Source organism: Amia ocellicauda, chromosome 12 (assembly GCF_036373705.1).
Source record: "Amia ocellicauda isolate fAmiCal2 chromosome 12, fAmiCal2.hap1, whole genome shotgun sequence".
Lineage (NCBI taxonomy): Eukaryota > Metazoa > Chordata > Actinopteri > Amiiformes > Amiidae > Amia > Amia ocellicauda.
In genome coordinates, this window is record NC_089861.1 from 21,415,641 (window position 1) to 21,440,682 (window position 25,042).

The window sequence follows — 25,042 nt, forward strand, 5'->3', positions numbered from 1 at the left end:
ATGTCCAGCAGCGCCATCAGCTCAGAATTGGCAGAAAACAGTGGGACCCTGGTACACCCATCTACGGCCTGGAAAATTCTGGTCAGAAACAAAGAAACAAGCCGTGGAAACAAGGCCAAGCAACTCAACTATGCATGAAAACACAGGAACTGGGGTGCAGAAAAATGGCAGCATCTGCTCTGGACTGATGAGTGAAAAATTTACAATATTTGTCTGTAGCAGAAGGCAGTTTTTTCGCCGAAGGGCTGGAGAGCGGTACACGAATGAGTGTCTGCAGGCAACAGTGAAGCATGGTGGAGGTTCCTTGCAAGTTTGGGGCTGCATTTCTGCAAATGGAGTTGGGGATTTGGTCAGAATTAATGGTCTCCTCAATGCTGAGAAGTACAGGCAGGTACTTATCCATCATGCAATACCATCAGGGAGGCATCTGATTGGCCCCAACGTTATTCTGCAGCATAACAACCCCAAACAGCGACAGTCATTAAGAACTATCTTCAGTGTAAAAAAGAATAAGGAGAACTGGAAGTGATGGTATGGCCCCCACAGAGGCCTGATCTCAACATCATCAAGTCTGTCTGGGATTACATGAAGAGAGAGAAGCAACTGAGGCTGCCTAAATCCACAGAAGAACTGTGGTTAGTTCTCCAAGTGTACCTAGAATAATTGATGCTGTTTTGAAGGCAAAGGGTGGTCACACCAAATATGGATTTGATTTAGATTTTTCTTCTGTTCACTCGTTTTGCATTTAGTTAATTGATGAATATAATCTATTAACATGTCTATTTTTGAATGCATTCTTACTTTACAGCATTTCTTCACACCTGCCTAAAACTTTTGCACAGTACTGTATATACAGTGGATTTCAAAAGTATTCACCCCCCCTTGGACTTTTCCACATTTCATTGTGTTACAACATGACATCAGAATGGATTTAATCAGGAGTGCTTGCCACTGATCAACTCAGAAAATGTCCATAATGTCAAAGTGAAAAATATAATCTGCAAATTGTTCTAAATTAATTACAAATACAAAACAGAAAATACTTGAATGCGTAAATAATCACCTCCTTCAGTCAATATTTGGTAGAGGCACCTTCGGCAGCAATTACAGCCATGAGTCTATGTGGATAAGTCTCTACTAGCTTTGCACATCTGGACACAGCACTTTTTGTCCCTTCTTCTTTGCAAAATTGCTAAAATTCCATCAAGTTCGATGGGACCTTTGGTGAACAGCAACTTCCAACTCTTTCAACATATTACATTATTTGTCATTTAGCAGACACTCTTATCCAGGGCAACTTACATTTGTACCCATTTATACAGCTGGGTATTTTACCAGAGCAATCTAAGTGAAGTATCTTGCTCAAGGGTACAACAGCACTAGCCCACCCAGGATTTAAACCCACAACCTTCCAGTCATGAGTCCAGAGCCCTTTACACTACTCCCCAGTGCTGCCATATACACTCACCTAAAGGATTATTAGGAACACCTGTTCAATTTCTCATTAATGCAATTATCTAACCAACCAATCACATGCCAGTTGCTTCAATGCATTTAGGGGTGTGGTCCTGGTCAAGACAATCTCCTGAACTCCAAACTGAATGTCTGAATGGGAAAGAAAGGTGATTTAAGCAATTTTGAGCGTGGCATGGTTGTTGGTGCCAGACGGGCCGGTCTGAGTATTTCACAATCTGCTCAGTTACTGGGATTTTCACGCAAAACCATTTCTAGGGTTTACAAAGAATGGTGTGAAAAGGGAAAAACATCCAGTATGCGGCAGTCCTGTGGGCGAAAATGCCTTGTTGATGCTAGAGGTCAGAGGAGAATGGGCCGACTGATTCAAGCTGATAGAAGAGCAACTTTGACTGAAATAACCACTCGTTACAACCGAGGTATGCAGCAAAGCATTTGTGAAGCCACAACACGTACAACCTTGAGGCGGATGGGCTACAACAGCAGAAGACCCCACCGGGTACCACTCATCTCCACTACAAATAGGAAAAAGAGGCTACAATTTGCACAAGCTCACCAAAATTGGACAGTTGAAGACTGGAAAAATGTTGCCTGGTCTGATGAGTCTCGATTTCTGTTGAGACATTCAGATGGTAGAGTCAGAATTTGGCTTAAACAGATTGAGAACATGGATCCATCATGCCTCGTTACCACTGTGCAGGCTGGTGGTGGTGGTGTAATGGTGTGGGGGATGTTTTCTTGGCACACTTTAGGCCCCTTATTGCCAATTGGGCATCGTTTAAATGCCACGGCCTACCTGAGCATTGTTTCTGACCATGTCTATCCCTTTATGACCACCATGTACCCATCCTCTGATGGCTACTTCCAGCAGGATAATGCACCATGTCACAAAGGTCGAATCATTTCAAATTGGTTTCTTGAACATGACAATGAGTTCACTGTACTAAACTGGCCCCCACAGTCACCAGATCTCAAACCAATAGAGCATCTTTGGGATGTGGTGGAACGGGAGCTTCGTGCCCTGGATGTGCATCCCACAAATCTCCATCAACTGCAAGATGCTATCCTATCAATATGGGCCAACATTTCTAAAGACCTTGTTGCACCTTGCAGCACCTTGTTGAATCAATGCCACGTAGAATTAAGGCAGTTCTGAAGGCGAAAGGGGGTCAAACACAGTATTAGTATGGTGTTCCTAATAATCCTTTAGGTGAGTGTATACCTATGTGTATGTTCTATGGCTCTATGATAAGTGAATGCACTCACGGTTACATTTGCTCATGTGGAGAACGAATTTTGAATTTTGAATTTTAAATTAATAATTTATTGGTTTATTTAAGGTTAAATAAAAAATATAGTAAAATGATAAATTATATATTTATTTCCTTGCTTTCACTATATTTTTCATACACTGTGTAGAAGAGAAATCCACTGAAGATATTGAGGAGGAAGCTTCTGTTTACCTAGTGGGTGTGTGTCAGTGGGTGTAGGAATGTCATTGTTGTAAAGGTGTGCTTGCGTAAGTCATAGCATAGTTTCAGAGAGTCTATGACCATAGTGTGTGTGTGCGTGTGTACGTGTGTTTGTGTGTGCGAGTGCATGTGTGTAATATACTTGTATTTCCTATTTCTTTCAGTAAACCTGTCCGAGTTTCCCATTCTCTCTGTGAGAAGGAAAAAGAGGCTGTTCAGCAGAGAAATATCAAAATACAGAGGAGCCTGCAGAAACTGAATATTCCTTGCAATATGGTAGGCATTGTGATAAAGGCTTAAATTGGCTTTCACAGTGTCAAAACTTGTTTGATTGTTTCAGGAAGTGGTTTTGTTATAATCTTTTGTTTAATTAAATACAAATAAATAAAACATCTATTTAAACAAGGGCTCCAGGCAGGGGCGGAATGGGACCATATAATGGCTCTGGCCCTGGCTGCTGAATTCTGGGTCTCAATAAAGTGTGGTCCAGGGGGGCTGGCAATGTGTGGTTCTGATTGCAGACAAAGTGCAGTCTTGGGGGGGCTGGGATTTGGGGGTTTGGGTAGCTGGCGGTCTACAGTACACACTATGCCAACATAATGCGGTCCAGTAGTCTAAACGGGGTGATTTGCCAGAATTGCCCGATGGCCAGTCTGCCTGTGACTCCAGGACCAGTACATACAAAACAACCCCAAAACATAAGAAAATATGAAAGTTTAGAAATGAGAGGAGGCCATTCGACCCATCATGCTCGTTTGGTGTCCATTAATAACTAAGTGATCCAAGGATCCTATCTAGTCTATTTTTAAATGTTCCCAAATTTTCAGCTTCAACCACATCGCTGGGGAGTTTGTTCCAGATAGTGACTACTCTGTGTGTGAAGAAGTGTCTCCTGTTTTCTGTCTTGAATTGTCCTCCTGTTGTCCTCCAGACGTCTGTGCTGGATTTAGAAGGAAGATCAACCAAAGCCTATCTCTGTGTGAAGAAGTGTGTCTTGTTTTCTTGAATGCCTTGAAGCTTAATTTCCATTTGTGAAACCTAATATTTTACAGTAATCATGAGTCTTTCCTCAGCTTGAGCATCACCTTTTCAGACCGAGAATAAAACTGCTGAGCAGGTCCAAAAAGCTAATCTTTCCTTTCATGTGACCGACATAGTTCCCATTGTCATTCAAATGTAAGATGAATGAAGCCAAATTCATGCAGGTGACTTTGAATAGTAGTTTTCAACATTTTGTATCTTTTCTATTTCTATCTTTCTAATCTCCAATTGTCGCCTTTTGATTAACTACCGAAGCATTTGTCTCACAGCCTATGATGGGAAGATACACGTGTGCTTTTCCTGACAGAGTTGCTACTGTATAGATAGCCTTCATTTTTTAAATAATGAATGTTTCAGTGGAAAGTGATCAATTAAGTCCAGAATTTTGTTGTAGATGTTATATTTTTGCTGGATTTTTTTAATGGAATATTTGTGTGAATAAATGTGATCATCCTATTGTCAATAAATAATTACATTTATTATGGTGCAGTGGTTAGCGCTACTGCCTCACAGCTCCAGCAGTCCTGAGTTCAAGTCTTTGCTCAGGGTGCCTGTCTGTGTGGAGTTTGCATGTTCTCCCTGTGTCTGTGTGGGTTTCCTCCCACTGTACAAAGACATGCCAGTTAGGTTAATTGGCTATGCTAAATTGTCGTGTGTGTGCCCAGCAATGGGCTGGCATCCTGTCCTGGCTGTATTCCTGCCTTGTGCTCTATGCTTGCCAGGATCAGCTCCATATGTCCCACATGGATAAGTGGTTTCAAAAATGGATGGATGGATGTATTTATCCATCTGCCTGGATAAGGGTGTCTGCCAAGATATAATAATTTATTATATATTTTTTTCAGTGGGACATATTAACCACTACATCAGTCATTCATTCTATCTTAAATTTGGAGGACACTAGTGACAGTTAGCAATGGGAGGTATGTGAGGTAAAGTGAGGCACCATCCTCTTCATGCCTGCTCCACTTACTTATGTCTAACAAGCTGCCTGTTCTACACCTGAAACCGCTTTGCAACAAAGCCCTGTATAGAGGCATTTACCCTGCTTTACTGCATGGTACCGTATGGGAAGTGCAGGAAGGCGAAAGCAGTGCTACAAAGATATTTTTTGGATTGATCTCCTGTCTCCACCCCCATTGTCTGAGACCGCTTCTAAATCACAAACCCTGGCCTGGACATTGACAATGCTCACGGACAAAGACCCCTCCCTTTCAGGATAACGACAACAATACTGCCCTTTTGCTCAAACCTGCTGCTCTGTGTTATTGATTGGGAAATTGTTTAGTAGCCCCACCATAGGCAGGGACATAAAAACAGTGTTCTCAAGCGCCCAAACACGTGCTAGGTTTTACTTTTGTGTTTTCGCCTCCTTAAAGTTGCCTTTGCACTTTCGACTAAAACTAATCAGCATTTTCCGCAACTCCATGGCTGCAGCTTATAAGCAGGTTCCTTGTCCTGTGTCCTATGTAGTGTCACAGTGTCAGAGTATATTTATATATGTATACATATATGTATGTCTATACGATGGATGTGTGGATGGATGAATGTATAACCTGTATGTGTTTGGACTCCCAGTGATTTTCTCCTTGCCCTCTCTTTCTCAGGATGATGTGCCCCCAATCGCGGTGCTGGGCTCTGGGGGGGGTCTGCGTGCCATGGTGGCTCTGATGGGAACACTGAGTGAGATGAAGACTCAGAACCTGCTGGACTCCATCCTGTACCTGTGTGGAGTGTCAGGATCCACCTGGTGAGTCTGCAACCCTGGGGTCAGAGGTCAGGTGGGCACAGCATGAGCCTGGGGATTCAGGGCCCATTTTGAAATATGGAGCACAGCAGTGTCAATGGCAGTGGTAGTCTGCAATCATATGAGGTAAAGGTCACCCTGTGAGAATCAGTCCTGATGTCTCACCTGCTCTGGTGTGTTTTACTTTGTGTACGTGTTTTTGTGTGCCCGTGTGTGGTTATAGGTGTATGTCAGCTTTATACAAGGATAAGGACTGGTCCTCTCAAGTTGAGAAGAGAGAAGAAGAGATGGTGGAAACGCTTACAACTGGAACAGTTACATTTCGGAACAAGTGGAAGAGAGCCTTGGAGTCCGTGGATGATGAGAACTGTTCTCTGACAGACATCTGGGCTGGGATTATTGTTCATGATATTGTGAAAAAGGTAATACCCGCCTCTTTGTCTCGTCACATCTTTTACTGTATGTGTCTTTTTGTCTGTCTGTATGTCTGCCTGTCTGTTTGTCTCTTTGAGGTTCTTGAATATTAAAGTGTCTTGTGCAGGAGAGCTCATTAAAGAGCTCTTAACAAGGCAAAGGGGATTACCCCTGGCTATATGTTACTGACTTTTGCTGTAACATGAGACCAGGTAAACGAGTATCTGAAACATAGGTTGCCATGCAACACCAGGAATCTGAACAAGAGAATAACACCTAGAGGGGAATATGGCAAGTTGCATAAGCAGCAGCTTTAATTAATAATTCATAACAAAGCTTCTGAACATGGCACTGTCAAGCCCCTCCCTTGCATGGGTAAGGAAATAAAACTGCCTGGAATTAGAAGTGCAAGACAATAAACAATGTATTAATTGCACAGTTCTACAGAATAAGTTAAGCAAAGCAATTACATACAAAGACTAAATTATCAGGAGATGCACCTAACAAAATCCTGATATAGGTCTCTTGGGAAAAAAATATCTATATCCCTTTCCTTTCCACAGGAACCAGGAAATTAAATGTAAAGCATAATACACCACATAGCCATCATACTGCAATGGCCTAGAAGGCCAGGGCAGTGAAGCTGTAAATGAGAAACATGTATCATTTCAGAAAAAGAAAAGGGAGAAGGCACATAGCATGCAGATATATCCATTTTAACCCAATAACTGCCTAAACCTGTTTCAACTATCTCACCAGACAGAAACCCCACCTCTTTTGATTGAACCAGAAGTTCATGAGTGACCTTTGGGTGTTATTCTCTCCAGGATTGCATGCACAATGTATAGTTAACCCTCAGAGTATTACAGGGCCAAAAAATGACCCACGCTGTCATGTTGCTAGAGGACTAGAGGGACAATTTTCGTCCCAAACTTCTGCCCACACTTAAAGGTTTTTATTGTAAAATTCTACATAGTAATGAACTGTCTCAACCAATAGCAGAGAGGTTTGTTGTGGGTATTAACCAATCTTTTTTTTTTGTATTGGTTAAATAAACAAACTCGTCTCTTAGGGGAGATAGGGAAAATGGCAATACTCTGAAAGTGCTCATTACATGAAAGCCCTTTTAAAGGAGTCAAATGGGGGATGTTTTGAACATTTTACTGCTTCAGTGACCGATTAAAACTAAATTACACAAACTTCTTAGTATTGTAAACTTTTAATTAAGCACATTGTTCAGTATTGTAAACACTTATGACAGCGATTTGGAAGAGGGGAGGCAGAAGTTTATCACGAGAATGTAAATTCAAGGGGGTGAAAGTACAGATTAAGACATATCTAGGTTATTTCAACTGGTCAACCTAAATATCAGAATCCCCTTTTCATCCAAAATTACAGAATTCACACAAAGGAAAACCACTAAGAAATACACAGAAGTAATAGTTCGAAATGTATTCAACACGGCAAACCTGACTGGCTGATTTCTCAGTAAAGGAGAAAGAACACAGCTGCACCGAGTCGAACATACGCATTTACAATCAATGCAAAGTACATTTATTATTATTATTGTTATAAATAAGTATTACTGGTAGTAATAATGACAACAACAATAATAACAAGTACATTTGAAGATGCTTTTATATTTATTCAACAACGCACAACCCAACTGGCTGATTTAGTTTGTTTTGTTTCTGTTGTTTTTCTTGTACTTCTGATGGGCTTCTAGACCATGCACTGTGATTTGTGTGAGAGCGCTGTTGCCCTGTGAGCTAAGTGTTCTGAAGGTTAACTACAGATATCCATGAAGTCGAGAAACCACCCAGAGGTGGAGGGCCTATGCATATACCCATGGAAACTCTGTGAACGTATGCGTTTCAAGGCTGTCTACTGGACCAGGGGAGTGTGTCACTCCAGCAGACCCCTATAAATAGTGACACACCCACCCATACTTCCTCTTTAACTGGAGCTAGACTTCCACGTGACAACCAAGCTCTGGCCAGTTAGTAGCATGTTAGTAAAAGGGGCCCAGGGTGAAGCCATGTCACAAGTACAATGTGCCACTAGGTGCTCAGGCACTGAAAGTCCCTCAGACCTGTAGGCCATAGCAATCACATTCACAATCCAGTGGAACAGGCATTGCCTAGACAAGGCCTGTCCCAGCATCCTTGTCTCATTACACAGACAACTAGTCGAACATATGACGAAACCCCAGGTATGATCTATGTAGCACCGCAGTGCCAAATAGGGCACAGCAAGTGCAAACAGCGTTCCTGATCTGAAGAAAAGGCAGGAGGATGGAAGGCCATCAACTCCACTGGCCAATTGACATGGAAGGGCAAGATCACCTTCTACAGAAGGAGGAAAAATCATAATGAAACCCTGGAGCTATGATGAACTGCATTTCTTTCCCTGTGTGTCTGTGTAAACAAGGTCACTGTCTTGCTGTGCTACGGTACTGTGCCATAGTGCAACCTTGGTACCCAGAAGAACAGAGTCTGATAAGAACCAGTTTTCTCCAGCAATTTGGGGTTGATACATCTTGCAAACCCCCCTTATATTAAATATTACATATGCTTTAATTTTCCCAAGTTTAACCATATATGGGCTTTCCTAACAAGTTGTCAGGCAGAAACCGAACTTGCACTCATCACGGGACAGACATGTGGGTCCTGTTATCTTTCTCTCCTGTCTGGTCTGCATTAAAGTGCATCTAGTTTGTAGCTTCAAGACTGTTCTTGAGATTGCCTCTTGAACCTCTTCCTTGCAGCTGCTTGTAATAAAAACCTTTGATTGGAAATATATATCTCTCTCTGGATTTCTACGACTCTTCAAACTTTTCCAGAAAAGCAAGCACTGGAAGGCTCAGCTCATTCATGCATTTTGCAGACACAAAGGGTAGCAGAAGAGTGTCCTTTAGTAACAGAAACTTCAACTCACCCAAGTGAAGTGGCTCAAAAGGGGCCTTGGAAAGTGCCTCCTGCACTACATCAAGACACCAAGCGGAAGGGATACCATCTTGCTCCCTTTATAAACTGTGAGGCCAAGAAGAGGGTCAAACTCAAAACTGGAGCAGAGCCAGATTCAGATGCCACACCATCCCATGCACCTGAGGCAGGAGGTCAGCATGTGGAGGAAGCTGCCAAGGTTCCCCACACAGCAGTAGAATCAGGGCAAAGAACTAAGGTCTGCAAGGCCTTTGGAGAGCGACCAACAACACTATTACTGTCTCACTCCTGATTGTCTTCACTATCGCCTGGAGGAGCTGGAATGGGGGAATTCCATGGAGGAAACCCCTGAGTCAGCACAGCGATTTCCAGAGCGCCTGTCCGGTTTCGGAGAGAAAACCTTGGATGGGTAATCAGTGACCAGTGAATCAGTTTTTCACTTACTGTAAAAAAATTGTAATAGAAATATTTTGCAAAAATATCTTAGGTAAAGCTCAAGGGTGTTTCTAGACTAAAATTATTACCGGGCCTTTGAAATGGTGTACAGGATCTAGGGGGTGCTGATGATGTTTTTCAGGTGTCAGTCAGAGTGGGGGGAGGATTTGCTCACAGTGTTCTGTGCAGTTACTTCTTTGTTCTTGGATTCTTTTGTTGTATTATTTTTAGGGAGGCTGAGAGAAAATACAAGGGGCAGCTGACGGTGTTTTGACGGACTGTTTGATTGCACCATTCATTCATAATCGTGTTATTTTTAGGGGGAAAATACAGGGGGGCTGAAACCTAGCGGCACCCCTGGTAAACATGTCTGTTGTTGGAAAAAAAAAGAAAATAAAGCATGGTGGCATTGTGGTTAGTACTGTCTCATGGCTTCTGATACTTGGGTTTGATTCCGGACTTGGTTGTCTTCCTGTCTGTATTGGATGAAGCAGTTGAATACTAAATAAAAAAAAATGACATTGTCACTCCACTCCTTGCTTCTCCATCTTTGAAGGAATTAAAGATGTTCTTCCCCATTTTTTTCCCAGGAGGACAAACAGCATCTTTCCAGTTACACAGGAAAGTCAATGGTGAATCCTTACCCAATCTATGCAGCTGTAGACAAGTGGAGACTGGACAACAAAGAACAACATGACAAAGGTAAGGCACACAGTTATGACAGTGCTACAATTTTGGGGATACTGTTAAATTCCACTGCTATAATCTTGAGGACAGAAAGTGTATGAATGAAACACATTTATATGACATTATTAACTTACTTGGAAACAGTGCATCCTCCACAGCCAATCAGAAGGCTGCATATAACATTCATATCCTGAAGAGGGACATGTGTAATTGAAAGAATCCATCTGATTGGCTGAAACATATGTAGATGGTTCTTCTAACTGAGGAGTCAGACAGGTTCTGGAAGGGTGTACAAGAGTTGACTGACTATTGCTGTATGTAATTAATTAATTAATTGTCCCCGGGGGACAAACACTACCCCCAATTTTCTCAATAATCACCCCGCACAAAGCAACCTTTAATATAACTCCTGAGGCTATGCCACTTTCAGGTTTATTATGGTGAGGGGAAGGAAGCCTCATGTCACCCCTTACTATCCCCCACACAGGTTCCAACCAACATGCAGTCAGTCACCCAGGAAGCCACCATGGACGAGCATAAAATACAAAATGTTTTTTAACAAATACACATTGAGACAAGATCCACATTTAGCTAATTAAAGAAGGGAAAGCAAATACTTAACACTTAACTAAAATACACTAGATAACACAATCATAAATAGAAAACAAACCCTATATTAACTAAAACCACTTACTTTAATGAGACACAAGACAAAGACACAAACAAAAGAAAGCTAAAAAGATCCCATTTCTCTTAAGTCCCCTTCCTTTTCTCCCTAATAAAAGTCGTTTGAGCCATCCTTCCTTCGCCCCCTCCATGACTTCCTTTAATATTCAATGTTCACAAACTCAGAAGTCCATCTCATTCTGCCAGTGCAACAAGATCCAGGCACACCTATCCCCAGTTACTCCTTCTCATCAGAAAACCACAGGTCAATACGGCACTTATTTCCCCCCCATCTTCTAACAGCCCGATAACTATAAAATGTTCCAATAGAAATCTTAAAGTTACCATGCAGTGCCATCCAACTACAGCATGTAGAGGCCCAAGCTTAACCATGGTACTGTATTCCAGTTCCAATAGATCTCCTTAGAGCCCCCCGCCGACTTTCTGGAATACAAATGGCAATGTCCACTTAGCTCTTGGACTGTGCATCAATCTCTAGATAGGCTCTTGTGTCTCGTGTCTCAGGTCTCGGGTCTCATTCATCCATAGCACACGGCAGCCACCGATTTCTCCCTTGCCTTACAGCAGGACGCCGTACCTCTCCCTTCCACACATCCCGATCTCCCCAACTCTCTCTAAGCCCCTCCTTTTCAATCCGGGGCTCTCCCAAATCAAAAAAATGCTCAGTTATACTAGCTCCACAATAAAACAAATCTGTGAGAATTTTACCAAAGGAGATTTATTTAGATTCTCATCAGAATCTGGTAACAAGAATGATGCTTAGTTATTCCAACTGCACAAAAAGTATTGATTTCTCTTAAGAGGAACTACGACCATTTGATCGAAAGTACAAGGTTAGCTGTTCTCAAACAATCAATTGCAACTCTCAATTCAGCATCCAATTCTCCCCACACCAGATTAAATATTATTGAGATATGACTATAATGGGGAGATTTTCAGTTTGAAAATCTTTGATCAGACAAGTGTTTTAAATCCATAACCATAATAAAGAACAGGAGAATGATGATATTGATATAGCTGTGATTTAGATAGACCGTTTCAGTGTTAACTTTTTGTGAAGTGTTAACAGGTGAGAGATTGTCAGCAGTGGTGATGTAAAGGTTTTAAGTTTAAGCTGGAAAAAGCCTGTCTTGTCCTGTCATATCTGTAAAGGTACAATCAAATTTCTTCACCTGTATGCAATGCCTTGCAATCCACCACCCCTCTCTCTCTCTTTAAAGGAGTGTGGTTTGAGATCACATGCCATGAGGCAGGGTACCCCGGTTACGGTGCCTTTGTAGAAACGTCAGTGTTTGGAAGTCGGTTCCATGCAGGAGAAATTACAGAATGGAAAGAGGAGATGGACATGCTGTACCTGCAAGGTTTCTAGCCCTCTTTAAACTCACTGATCTAAAGTAGGGGAAACACAAACCTGTGAAGTTGAGTGACAGACTGTTTTAATAAACATGCCTAACACACATTGAGCATGCTATATCATGGTATTCCCATGGTCTAGTGTAATAATATAATGAATGCATGTTGAACACATACAGTGAGGGAAAAAAGTATTTGATCCCCTGATGATTTTGTACGTTTGCCCACTGACAAAGAAATGATCAGTCTATAATTTTAATGGTAGGTGTATTTTAACAGTGAGAGACAGAATAACAACAAAACAATCCAGAAAAACACATTTCAAAAAAGTTATAAATTGATTTGCATGTTAATGAGGGAAATAAGTATTTGATCCCCTATCAATCAGCAAGATTTCTGGCTCCCAGGTGTCTTTTATACAGGTAACGAGCTGAGATTAGGATCACTCTCTTAAAGGGAGTGCTCCTAATCTCAGCTCGTTACCTGTATAAAAGACACCTGTCCACAGAAGCAATCAATCAATCAGATTCCAAACTCTCCACCATGGCCAAGACCAAAGAGCTGTCCAAGGATGTCAGGGACAAGATTGTAGACCTACACAAGGCTGGAATGGGCTACAAGGCCATCGCCAAGCAGCTTGGTGAGAAGGTGACAACAGTTGGTGCGATTATTCGCAAATGGAAGAAACACAAAATAACTGTCAGTCTCCCTCGATCTGGGGCTCCATGCAATATCTCACCTCGTGGAGTTTCAATGATCATGAGAACGGTGAGGAATCAGCCCAGAACTACACGGGAGGATCTTGTTAATGATCTCAAGGCAGCTGGGACCATAGTCACCAAGAAAACAATTGGTAACACACTACGCTGTGAAGGACTGAAATCCTGCAGCGCCCGCAAGGTCCCCCTGCTCAAGAAAGCACATGTACAGGCCCATCTGAAGTTTGCCAATGAACATCTGAATGATTCAGAGGAGAACTGGGTGAAAGTGTTGTGGTCAGATGAGACCAAAATCGAGCTCTTTGGCATCAACTCAACTCGCTGTGTTTGGAGGAGGAGGAATGATCCCAAGAACACCATCCCCACCGTCAAACATGGAGGTGGAAACATTATGCTTTGGGGGTGTTTTTCTGCTAAGGGGACAGGACAACTGCACCGCATCAAAGGGACGATGGACGGGGCCATGTACCATCAAATCTTGGGTGAGAACCTCCTTCCCTCAGCCAGGGCATTGAAAATGGGTCGTGGATGGGTATTCCAGCATGACAATGACCCAAAACACACAGCCAAGGCAACAAAGGAGTGGCTCAAGAAGAAGCACATTAAGGTCCTGGAGTGGCCTAGCCAGTCTCCAGACCTTAATCCCATAGAAAATCTGTGGAGGGTGCTGGAGGTTCGAGTTGCCAAACGTCAGCCTCGAAACCCTAATTACTGGGAGAGGATCTGCAAAGAGGAGTGGGACAAAATCCCTCCTGAGATGTGTGCAAACCTGGTGGCCAACTACAAGAAACGTCTGACCTCTGTGATTGCCAACAGGGGTTTTGCCACCAAGTACTAAGTCGAAGGGGTCAAATACTTATTTCCCTCATTAACATGCAAATCAATTTATAACTTTTTTTAAATGCGTTTTTCTGGATTTTTTTGTTGTTATTCTGTCTCTCACTGTTAAAATACAACTACCATTAAAATTATAGACTGATCATTTCTTTGTCAGTGGGCAAACGTACAAAATCAGCAGGGGATTAAATTATTTTTTCCCTCACTGTAGGACGCCCCTGTAAAACTAAGGTAAAACCACAGTGCAAAAACCCTATTTAAAATCTACCTTAAAATCTTAAAGGTAAAGTTAAGTCTGAAAAGCAATTATATTCTTTTAAAAGTGTCAGTAAAACAGCAAAAATATTTTTTATTTTTTTATTTTTTGGAGGTACCTCAATGTGAATCAGAATTCAAAGCAAACTTATTAGAATGATGCAATCTATGTATAATGTGCATATTAATCATGAGAAATACTAGATATTTTGCAGCACAAGTTTTAAACTGCATATATCAGGCAGCCCGATATTTTGCTACTTTAATGTGTCACATATACACTATTCAGTGTGTACAGCCTTGATTTTTCTTTCTCAGTTTCATCACCATTCTATCCAGGTGTAATTCTGAAGTTGTTTGAAAAAAACAGATCCCTCATTTTCCAACCATGGTACAGAATGCAAGGAGGTTCTGGTTTGTTGTAGATTATTTTATTTTTATGTTCTAATGGGAGCTCTTCCTTTGTCCAGGCCATTTCCAACACTGGTGTCTCACTACTCTTTCTTTTTTTCCAGGACTATGTGGCAGTGCCATAGGAGACATGAGAGAGAACATAATTGACATCATAGGTAATTGCTTTTAAGTAATAATATTAAAATAATATTTCTATGGGTGCAACAAGTAAAGGGCATTTTTTGTATAGACATTTGTTTTGAATCTGGGAAATGGTACAGTTGACTGTAATCACAATTTCCCCAGATGCAACACACATGTATCCCTGCTTCTGCTGGCATAAATAGGAATTTGGTTGGGCAGCTGTGACCCTGTGGTGTGTTCAGTATGAGCTGTATATGTCCTTCTGGCATTGCTATGGTTTGTTGTTTGTTGCCATGTTAAAAGATTTATGCAGCCTTACAGTGACCGTTTCAGAGTGGTATGTTGTTGAGTTAGACAGCTGCACTCACTGAGTGTGAATGAATTCACAATTGTCAGCTCCAGTGTGGGACCCAGTTAACCAGATAACGTTGTGACGACATCGTCATAAAGTGACCACAGAACAAATGTGACATAGTGGTGAAAAAACATGACAGTGTTAATATAGATAAATGAAAAAAGAACACTGTGTAGACAAATGAAGAATAATAGAATCGATATCTACTGACTTTCCAGATATGAGCCCATGAAATGTGCAGGCAGTTTCGCAGTGCAACAATAAGAGACCAATAACACAATACAACATTTTAAACCACATTTGTCAAAATCAAAATACAATCAAACACCTTTGCTCAGCAGCCTGATTCACTTTCTATACATATAATTGTCAGGTTAATGGGTAGACACGAGACAAGTCAAATTAACTGTGTTTTATTTAGTAACTCCATGTGCACATTATCGCTATTGTTATTTCAGCGTGTTCTCTCTTATTCTTCCTGTGACCTCCGACCTCTCTTTCCAGACCTTAACTTTACTGGTTACGTACTGTTAAAGGCACAGTAAATAATTATAACAACTACATGACAATAATCACCTGACAGTACAAGTGTACAATCACCTGTATGCCTGACAGCCAACCATTGACCTTATATAACTGATCTTATATAAAGTAATTACCTTTTTATTTTAGTGTAGCCTAAATTCTAATCTGAAGCCTTCTTTTTTACAGAGTGGATAACCCATCACATTTTTAGTGGATCAGAAGTGTCAAAGGACATAACTTCAAGCTCTCAGAAAGGTGAGGGTGAAAGCATAAAAGCTGAAGTGTGAAAAGCATCATGCTATATTTCTTAAGCCAAGCAATGTCTCGCTACTTTGGGCTGGTGCTGGTGCTGTGTATATTAACCATCTGCAGGTGAAGAGATCCGTCCTCAGTGAAGAACTGCAATTGTAATTTTCACCTAGAATTTGTCCTAGATTAGCACTGCCCTGTGCTACCATGCCTGTTTATAGAGTTTACAGACATTGCTAGACGTGGAAAACCACTGCGGGAAATAACCAGTGGGTGATTTTAATGGAAACAAATATATATATATATATATATATATATATATGATTCCCAACTGCTCCACGACCAGGTTGATTTCTATATATTGCCTTATTGTTAACAATGACAATGGGAACATAGTGTGGACACTTTGTTCACTAATGTTTACTAACTTAATTTAGCACAGTGAATCTGATTTTTAAATGTAATGATTTTTTTCTCCATGTCTTTTTCACATTACCCATCTCTCTCTCTGACAGGAGATCGCTGTGGCTGCATGCACTGCACTAAAATCCTGTTACTGTTTGACCTACAGAAGGCCTTTTATTGTGACGAAGACTGTAAACCCATTCTCCAAAAAATAATGGCCACCCAGGAGGGTAAAGCATCATGTGTTCTGCATATAGCTATAACTGCTGCTTTCAAATGTATTACTTGTTTTCAAATAATACAAGGCTGTGGTTGTTGATGGTTTGTACATACAGTGGGGGAAAAAGTATTTGATCCCCTGCTGATTTTGTACGTTTGCCCACTGACAAAGAAATGATCAGTCTATCATTTTAATGGTAGGTGTATTTTAACAGTGAGAGACAGAATAATAACAACAAAATCCAGAAAAATGCATTTCAAAAAAGTTATAAATTGATTTGCATGTTAATGAGGGAAATAAGTATTTGACTTAGTACTTGGTGGCAAAACCCTTGTTGGCAATCAAAGAGGTCAGACATTTCTTGTAGTTGGCCACCAGGTTTGCACACATCTCAGGAGGGATTTTGTCCCACTCCTCTTTGCAGATCCTCTCCAAATCATTAAGGTTTTGAGGCTGACGTTTGACAACTCGAACCTTCAGCTCCCTCCACAGATTTTCTATATGATTAAGGTCTGGAGACTGGCTAGGCCACTCCAGGACCTTAATGTGCTTCTTCTTGAGCCACTCCTTTGTTGCCTTGGCTGTGTGTTTTGGGTCATTGTCATGCTGGATTACCCATCCATGACCCATTTTCAATGCCCTGGCTGAGGGAAGGAGGTTCTCACCCAAGATTTGACGGTACATGGCCCCGTCCATCGTCCCTTTGATGCGGTGCAGTTGTCCTGTCCCCTTAGCAGAAAAACACCCCCAAAGCATAATGTTTCCACCTCCATGTTTGACGGTGGGGATGGTGTTCTTGGGGTCATTCCTCCTCCTCCAAAGATGGTGAGTTGAGTTGATGCCAAAGAGCTCGATTTTGGTCTCATCTGACCACAACACTTTCACCCAGTTCTCCTATGAACCATTCAGATGTTGGCAAACTTCAGACTGACCTGTACATGTGCTTTCTTGAGCAGGGGGACCTTGCAGGCACTGCAGGTTTTCAGTCCTTCACGGCGTAGTGTGTTACCAATTGTTTTCTTGGTGACTATGGTCCCAGCTGCCTTCAGATCATTAACAAGATCCTCCCATGTAGTTCTGGGCTGATTCCTCACCGTTCTCATGATCATTGAAACTCCACGAGGTGAGATATTGCATGGAGCCCCAGACCGAGGGAGACTGACAGTTATTTTGTGTTTCTTCCATTTGCGAATAATCGCACCAACTGTTGTCACCTTCTCACCAAGCTGCTTGGCGATGGCCTTGTAGCCCATTCCAGCCTTGTGTAGGTCTACAATCTTGTCCCTGACATCCTTGGACAGCTCTTTGGTCTTGGCCATGGTGGAGAGTTTGGAATCTGATTGATTGATTGCTTCTGTGGACAGGTGTCTTTTATACAGGTAACGAGCTGAGATTAGGAGCACACCCTTTAAGAGAGTGCTCCTAATCTCAGCTCGTTACCTGTATAAAAGACACCTGGGAGCCAGAAATCTTGCTGATTGATAGGGGATCAAATACTTATTTCCCTCATTAACATGCAAATCAATTTATAACTTTTTTGAAATCCGTTTTTCTGGATTTTTTTGCTGTTATTCTGTCTCTCACTGTTAAAATACACCTACCATTAAAATTATAGACTGATCATTTCTTTGTCAGTGGGCAAACGTACAAAATCAGCAGGGGAACAAATACTTTTTTCCCTCACTGTATATATTTAAATGGGATTTCTTAGTAAACAAATTAACCCAACTATCCAAATAGCATTGCAGAAACACTGAACATCACGTCATGGGATGTTGTCTAAATGCTGCAAAATAAAGTTATACAATTATAAATCAAGTATATAGCTACATTCCGGAGAGAGAACATTCACACTAATTACAAAACACAGAATTAAATATATGGAGGAAAAATTAAGAACATTTGTCACAGTTGGTATGTAGCACAACCTTTATTATTGAAGTGTCTACGCCACTCAAAATAATTACAGGGAGGTTGGGGGACCTCACAACCACCCTCCCCCAGGCAGGTTTGGTCAACATCGCAGGACATACCACAGGTTCAGGTACTGACAGATATTATACAGACTATGTGTAGAAATCTGTAGTGCTACAACCCCCTGGGGAGTGATAAATTACCTAATCTAGAGTACTGTTAAAATATATTTTAATATTTTAATAACAATTGGCAAATAAAAATTAAACCCTACCCTAATCACAAGCAATATATATATATTATATATTATATATATATATATATATATATATATATATATATATAATATTGTTTTGAAACTGAAAGAACTGAAAGAATCAAAAGAATCGAACGAACTGAAAGATCTGGAATATGCGAAAGAACCAAAGTCTCCAGAAAGAAGCAGATCTTAACCACTGTCTAGGGGGATGTACTGTTACATCTCCTTACGAAGCCAGATGCAATGTCACTGCATTTTGAATTTTTTGTGTGAGATCCCATACGAGATTTCAACAAAATATGGGCATACAGTTATACTTTTACAAACTGGATTATGTTTAAATACAATATTTACATTGAGTTGTCCAATCTGATTTGCCGATCTGCTAGTTTAATAAATAAATTTACTTGACTAAAAGCAACGCTTATATGTATTGTTTATATTATTAATTTATTTATTAGCAGATGCCCTTATCCAGGGTAACTTACAAAACATAAGAGCATTATAAAAGTGCATAAGATAAATATACAATTAATACAAGTCATACTGGCAATGATAAATATGCATTGTTATTTATGATGTATTTGAAAGATTGCAGTACATATTTGGTTGTTTGCTTCATTGTCTCAATTGATGTGAAGTGATTAATTACATGGTTTAAAAATAAAGTCTGCCTGTTTTAGATTACGGGGATGTCATTTACATGCATGCTTCTTGTCAGTCCTTATATTCTCTGGACACTGTTTACCATGGTGCATTACTAATTGTAGAGCGCTCACTCATCACTGTGTTCTGTACAATAGAGTGGGCTGGCCTTCATTGTCAACACATAGGCTCTCTCTTTGGTACTTTTTAATTTACAAAGGTATTCTTGGTTTGACACCATCCTACCTTTGTGAACTTATCTGCAAAAAAGTTCTACGATCACAGGATCTGTATTTACTGGCAGTTCCGACAGAGATGGGCAGAAAAGCTTTTAGGGTTGCTGCTCCCACTGCATGGAATGGTCTTCAATCTGGCCTAAAAATGCAGGAGCTCGTAACACTGGGTGTGTTTAAAGCTAAACTGAAAATAATGTAGGAAGGCCTAGCTGGTTGTCAGTGCTTTTGAAGTCTTTTCTTGAATTGTGGCTGTGTTGTTTGTTTTTTTGTTGGTGCTGGATGGTGTGGTTGTCAAAGTCTATATATATATATATATATATATATATATATATGTTGCTCTGTTAAATGAATGTATTTGTTAAACCAAAAAATCAGGTTTGGAGAACTCAATGTAAATATTGCACATATCTATTTGAAATCACCAGGGTTTCATTCTTTCAGCAGCACATTCAAGATCTGTGTCTTTCTCTTTCAGTTCACCAAAGAATTGGAGACTTTGGTTATTTCGGTTCTTTCAGTTCTTCTGATCTGTCAGTTCACTGACTCAGAAGACACAGTTCTGGTGGGCAGTGGGCACCTGCACCATTGATAGGCTGATAACGTGAATTCAGCCAACCAGAAGTACTGAACGAAAAGTTCTTGATCTGCATACAGAACTGAATCAAAAGATCTCTGAAGAGAACTGTACTGTAATTCCCATCACTAGTGTGTCTCCCTCTGAGCTTCTCAGCTCAGTCTTTATAGGAGGCTTCTTATCACAGTGATTATGGAAGCCGAGGGGTCCAAAGCCAGGAGCTGCAACCACGGGAGTAAAAGGGGTGGTAATATCAAAATCGGAGCAGAACATCAAAGAGAAAACATCTGCAGGTGTTCTGACAAACTGAGCTACTTGTCAGGATGAGCTGCCTAGCGAAACTACGCATGCTTAGTGAACATGCCTCTAAATCTACAGTTATGTACAGTTAAAATGATTTTGACTTGTATTAGTGTTATTTCATAGTGACTAATTTGCTATTTACACATAGATGACAGGATGAGCTACCTAGGGTTTGAATGGTTAAAATACAGTTAGAGTGTTGAAAAACAGCTGGTAGCCCATGTTTTCAGTCGGGGCAGCTTATTCCCACTGGTAGCCCATTTTTTCAGACTTCCGGGCAGCTCATCCTCATAGGGAAGCTCAGTTTGACAGAACATTTAAATTAAAATGTTGTGCCAGAAATGATCGTACACAATTCCGTTTTCGTTCAATGTCAATCAAATCAAGAAGATGAATTAACTTGTAAATAAGTAATCATTCAGGAAAAACGCAAATGTCAAAATAACAAATGTTGGATAATTTACCAAACTCGCAATACAAAACTTTTATCTAGGGCTATGCCTTTGATGTTTAGTGCACATACAAGCAAACTGAATAAAATAAAGATTTATAAGTGATGTGCAAATGATTCCATTTCAAATTGATTGTTTGTGTTAGCGTTAAAATCTCGACTTTAAAAGCACTTTTTCAGATTCCAATACATATTCAAAAGAATGATGTGTATTTGACTTTTACATTTCATTTTAGAAACCTGTGCTTTCTGTTATGTTTGTATGGGATTTTTGTGTTAGAAATGCCTACGAGTCATTTTATTCCCACCAGCACTTGCCCATACACGACCGTAATTATGTTGCTAGGCCTATTTTAGGGGAGATTTAGGTATCAATAAATCCCCAGTCTTACCAGAGAACACCATCAGCAGCTCCTGGGCATCGTTTCCTAGCCCCCATAAACCTGAAGTCTAGCAGCGTTCCTGCCACTAATGTGCACAGGAGAACATTATGAGGGCAGGAGCTGGCCCGAGAGCAGGGCTAGAGAAGTGCAAAAATATATTTTTTGTATCAATATATGTGTTAAAACCAAGCTGCAACCTCTTACAACACTGCCAGAACTCCATGAGTTCGCCTAGCATTGGTGAATCTGTGGAAAATGTTTTCTGCAGCACTAATTTTGCTGTTTGGGAACCATACAAACCCTAGGGCGAGATTATATTTATGTATTATTATTTATTTTACATTTGTTTGTACAGTCCATTGCTTTAAGTGTGATTGTGGATCTGTGTAGTTTTGAATGATTGTGTTTTGTGTGTGCACTTGTCATTCTCCATGAATGTCTGTTTCATGTGTTTTTTCCTCTCTCTGTGTTCAGGGGAGGAATACAGACAGTTAAAGAAGACTCACAAAACATGGGATCTGCAAAAAAAGGAAGAGCAAAAGATTTGCATCACTGAGATGATTTTGCTTTTATTCAATGGCAAGTTACTTAAAAGGAACAGCCTTGTTATCTTAATATTATAATTAGTATTTTCTTACCTGACACATATGTACAAAAAATAAGAGGCAGTTAAAAATTAAACAATTAAGAAATTTGATAGTTGAGAACTGCTGCTGGAACAAAAACTAGAAGAGAGGTCAACTGCAGTCTGACACTGAGAGATGAAGATGGATATAAAGATACACAGGCAGAATAAGAATTACATTGGTCACTATTAACATGGCTCATTTAATGTTTGTGTTTAGGGAAAATGTGTAAACTATTGATGAAACTTTTGCATCTGATGATGAACTGGACCTGGGGAACCAAGTTCAACTTCTTGTATCAGTTTCCCAACACAGGTGAATATATATTATGTTGCAATGCTGTTCAATGCACTAATCAAATTAAACACAATACATAATATAGTACAATGCAGAACATTATCTTATAATAAAAGTATAAAGGTATCTTATTAGGAGTTCTGATTTCAGGATTTTAATCTATTTTATCCACTTCTGCCCCTCTGAATGCTATTTGCACAGCTCACTGTGGTTCAAATGCAACAGTACAGAGCTGGAGTCAGGGAAAGTAAACTGACTCGATAGAATCATGTACATACTGAGTATTACAGCTTTTAAGACATTTGTTTCTCTTCCCAGTAATGGTTTATCTTATCTCTTTGTAAAATAACATGAAGTGAGGAAGTTAACTTTTGTTTCGGGAAAAATTATAAAACATACAAAAAACATCTGAGAATTAGTATACAGCGTGGAATAAAACCACACAGTGCAAAGTAATGCACAGTGACTCCACAGCCCCGAGTGCTGCACCCTGCTGCTCCTACACCTGTCTGTTCTGATCAACCCCTCTCCAGAGAGCAGACTCCCCAGTGACCTGGTACAGGATGAGAAGATTTACCTGGTAGACGCTGGACTGTCCATTAACTGTGCTTACCCATTGGTCCTGAGGCCAGAGAGACAAGTGCAGCTCATCCTGTCCTTTGACTTCAGCGCTGGAGACCCATTCAAGGTTAACATACTAACTTCTAGTGCAGTGCAAAATAACTGTAAAGTGTTAAATATATGCAGTGTAATACAGTAACATACAGAGTTTGTTTCACAGGCATGGCTCTAGGTTTAAAAAACAAAATTTTATTTAGGGTAGAGTTAATCAAAGTTTTGAAACCAGTAGATGTACTAAAGAGCTCTATATAACACTAAAGAGCAGAACAGCACACCAGAATACATGGCAATAGACTTTCATAGGGTCTGTCCATCAGCATCAAATGTAAACAAATAGAGAACAATACAGTCCTTGCCTGACATGTAGAAAGACTTGCAAATATATGGAAGATGTTTGGACAGATTGGAAAGAGTGTGAATCTCTATCTCTCTTTCTTCTCCTGCTATCTCTGGTCCTGCAGACAGTCCAGAAAGCAGCAGAGTACTGTAAGAAGAACAGCATTCCCTTCCCAGACATCCCAGCGGTGAGTGAGAAGGAGAAGGCCTGTCCCTCAGACTGCTACATCTACAGAGGGAAGAACACCCCCACTGTGATGCACTTCCCTCTCTTCAACAAGGTTAACTGTGGAGGTAAGTCACTGATATGAGGACTTTTAGAATATTCATAATTAAGTAATAGTTTGTCTCACTGAGGCTTTCTTAGTAATACAGGAATTCCACCAAATGAAGGTGGTATTGGGCTGGGATTGGAATTCCAATCCCTGACAGCTATGGTAAATACCAGAATCCCTTTTCACTGTACTTACTTTTCTAACCATATTTTGAAATATTGATGATGAATTAATATATGTTAATTGTATTAGCTAAGTAAACCCTATACAACACACTGCTCTTCCACAGAAGTGTGCTGTTTTATACAGGGTGCCTTGCAGGGCACCTTCACTTGTTCCCTAATTTGGACATCCTTTAACATGGTGAGTTTTGCACTTCTGCTCCACAAAGGAAGGTAACAATGGAGCAAGGGAGCAATTTGGGACACCACCCTAGTTTGAGTCACAATCTTCCAAGAGGCGCAAAAGAAAACAGACTAAGTAGATAAAGGCACAGCTGAGGTGAAGGTGCTAATCGCAGTCCAGTCCATCACGTAGAATCTCACCAACATACAATCATAGGAATGGCATGTGCAGATACGGCAACATAGGCAGATGGGTTACCTCAAGGTTCCAATTCCAGTTCAAGTGCTCTCCCTCTCGGACCACTGTGTCCCACATTCCTTTTCATCCCCTTAGATTTATTATCTAAGTACTAAAAAAATTGGTGCACCTAAGAGCAATTTGATTAAATCAATTCCTCTTTCATTCCATTTTCTCTCAGATGCAGAAGAGATCAAAGCTGCGAGAAGTACTTTCCATACGAATAAAATGTCCTACAGCAAAGAGGAGATACAAGCTCTCTTAGCAGCCTCCAAGAGCAATGTCCGCAAGAACCAGGATATTATTATTGCGGAGATAAAAAGCACTGTAGAGTCAGTACGGAAGAAGAAACTGAAATAAAATGCTTCCCCATCTATACAAAAAAGATATCAACAACACTTCTATTAAGTTCAATACTGTTCTTTATTCCAGGAAACAAACTCTCTGATATCAAATCTACCTAAATTGGAAAAGTGCTTTAATTGTTAGAAATACATACAATTTGGTTTATTTTATGAAACCAAAATCACATTAATTGTTTTTGTATTTGTTAGTACACAAATAAGTTCAACATGTAGTGGATTTTAGTATTACACCCATTAAACACAACATAGCTTAGCATTTAATCAAATCGATCACACTTTACAATAAAGTACCGTGATTCATCATGAATTAATATATGAATACCACAGGATAAATGCATGAATATGTCATGCACTTGAGTTCTTCTGTTAATCACATATATAACAGGGTTAGGGTTAGGTTTTGGGTCAGGGTTAGGGTGAGCGGGTTCAATGTGCTCAACATCAGAACTCTGATGATGATCATGATGTATTGATGTTTAAATCCTTTGGAATTCATATATTTATTAATGAGTAAAGTGTTACCATAAAATAATCTCTGCAGCTGTCTTTAGTTGCGGCTTCATTTTTAGTAAGATTCCACTTTCTTCTAATCAGAAATGTAACCGCTATGATGTACAGGTTTGTAGTTTGCTATTAGTGGGTGTGTTAAAGTTTTGATTTAATCCGGAACGAGGTCTGCCAGCATGAGAAAGTGCTGTGCCACAATGTTCCAAATGTTATCCGAGCTTTGTACTTCCTTTTCCACTGCAGTTAAATAGGTCTGGGTGTCTTGAGTGTTAAGCTGCCAAAATAATTCTGCTTTGAGTGTGTTTAATAAAG

The 25,042-nt window shown here is 40.3% G+C and overlaps 1 protein-coding gene across 1 annotated transcript; it reads left to right on the plus strand.

Moving 5' to 3' along the window:
* LOC136764019 (cytosolic phospholipase A2 gamma) lies at window positions 1-25,042 on the plus strand. The gene is made up of 13 exons (XM_066717850.1): window positions 1-81; window positions 5,594-5,736; window positions 5,957-6,155; window positions 10,118-10,229; window positions 12,122-12,262; window positions 14,581-14,634; window positions 15,669-15,737; window positions 16,247-16,366; window positions 21,596-21,700; window positions 21,967-22,062; window positions 22,578-22,732; window positions 23,127-23,295; window positions 24,040-25,042. The coding sequence occupies exons 1-13, from the start codon at window positions 1-3 to the stop codon at window positions 24,216-24,218; spliced, it is 1,623 nt and encodes a 540-aa protein (XP_066573947.1). The 3' UTR covers window positions 24,219-25,042.

Bases quoted from the DNA above. Each gene is read 5' to 3' on its own strand.
- LOC136764019 (XM_066717850.1), top strand. From the start codon at position 1: ATGTCCAGCAGCGCCATCAGCTCAGAATTGGCAGAAAACAGTGGGACC. The intron at 16,367-21,595 runs GTAAAGCATCAT...CTCTGTGTTCAG, and splicing joins AATAATGGCCACCCAGGAGG to GGGAGGAATACAGACAGTTA. The intron at 22,063-22,577 runs GTGAATATATAT...ACCCCTCTCCAG, and splicing joins GTATCAGTTTCCCAACACAG to AGAGCAGACTCCCCAGTGAC.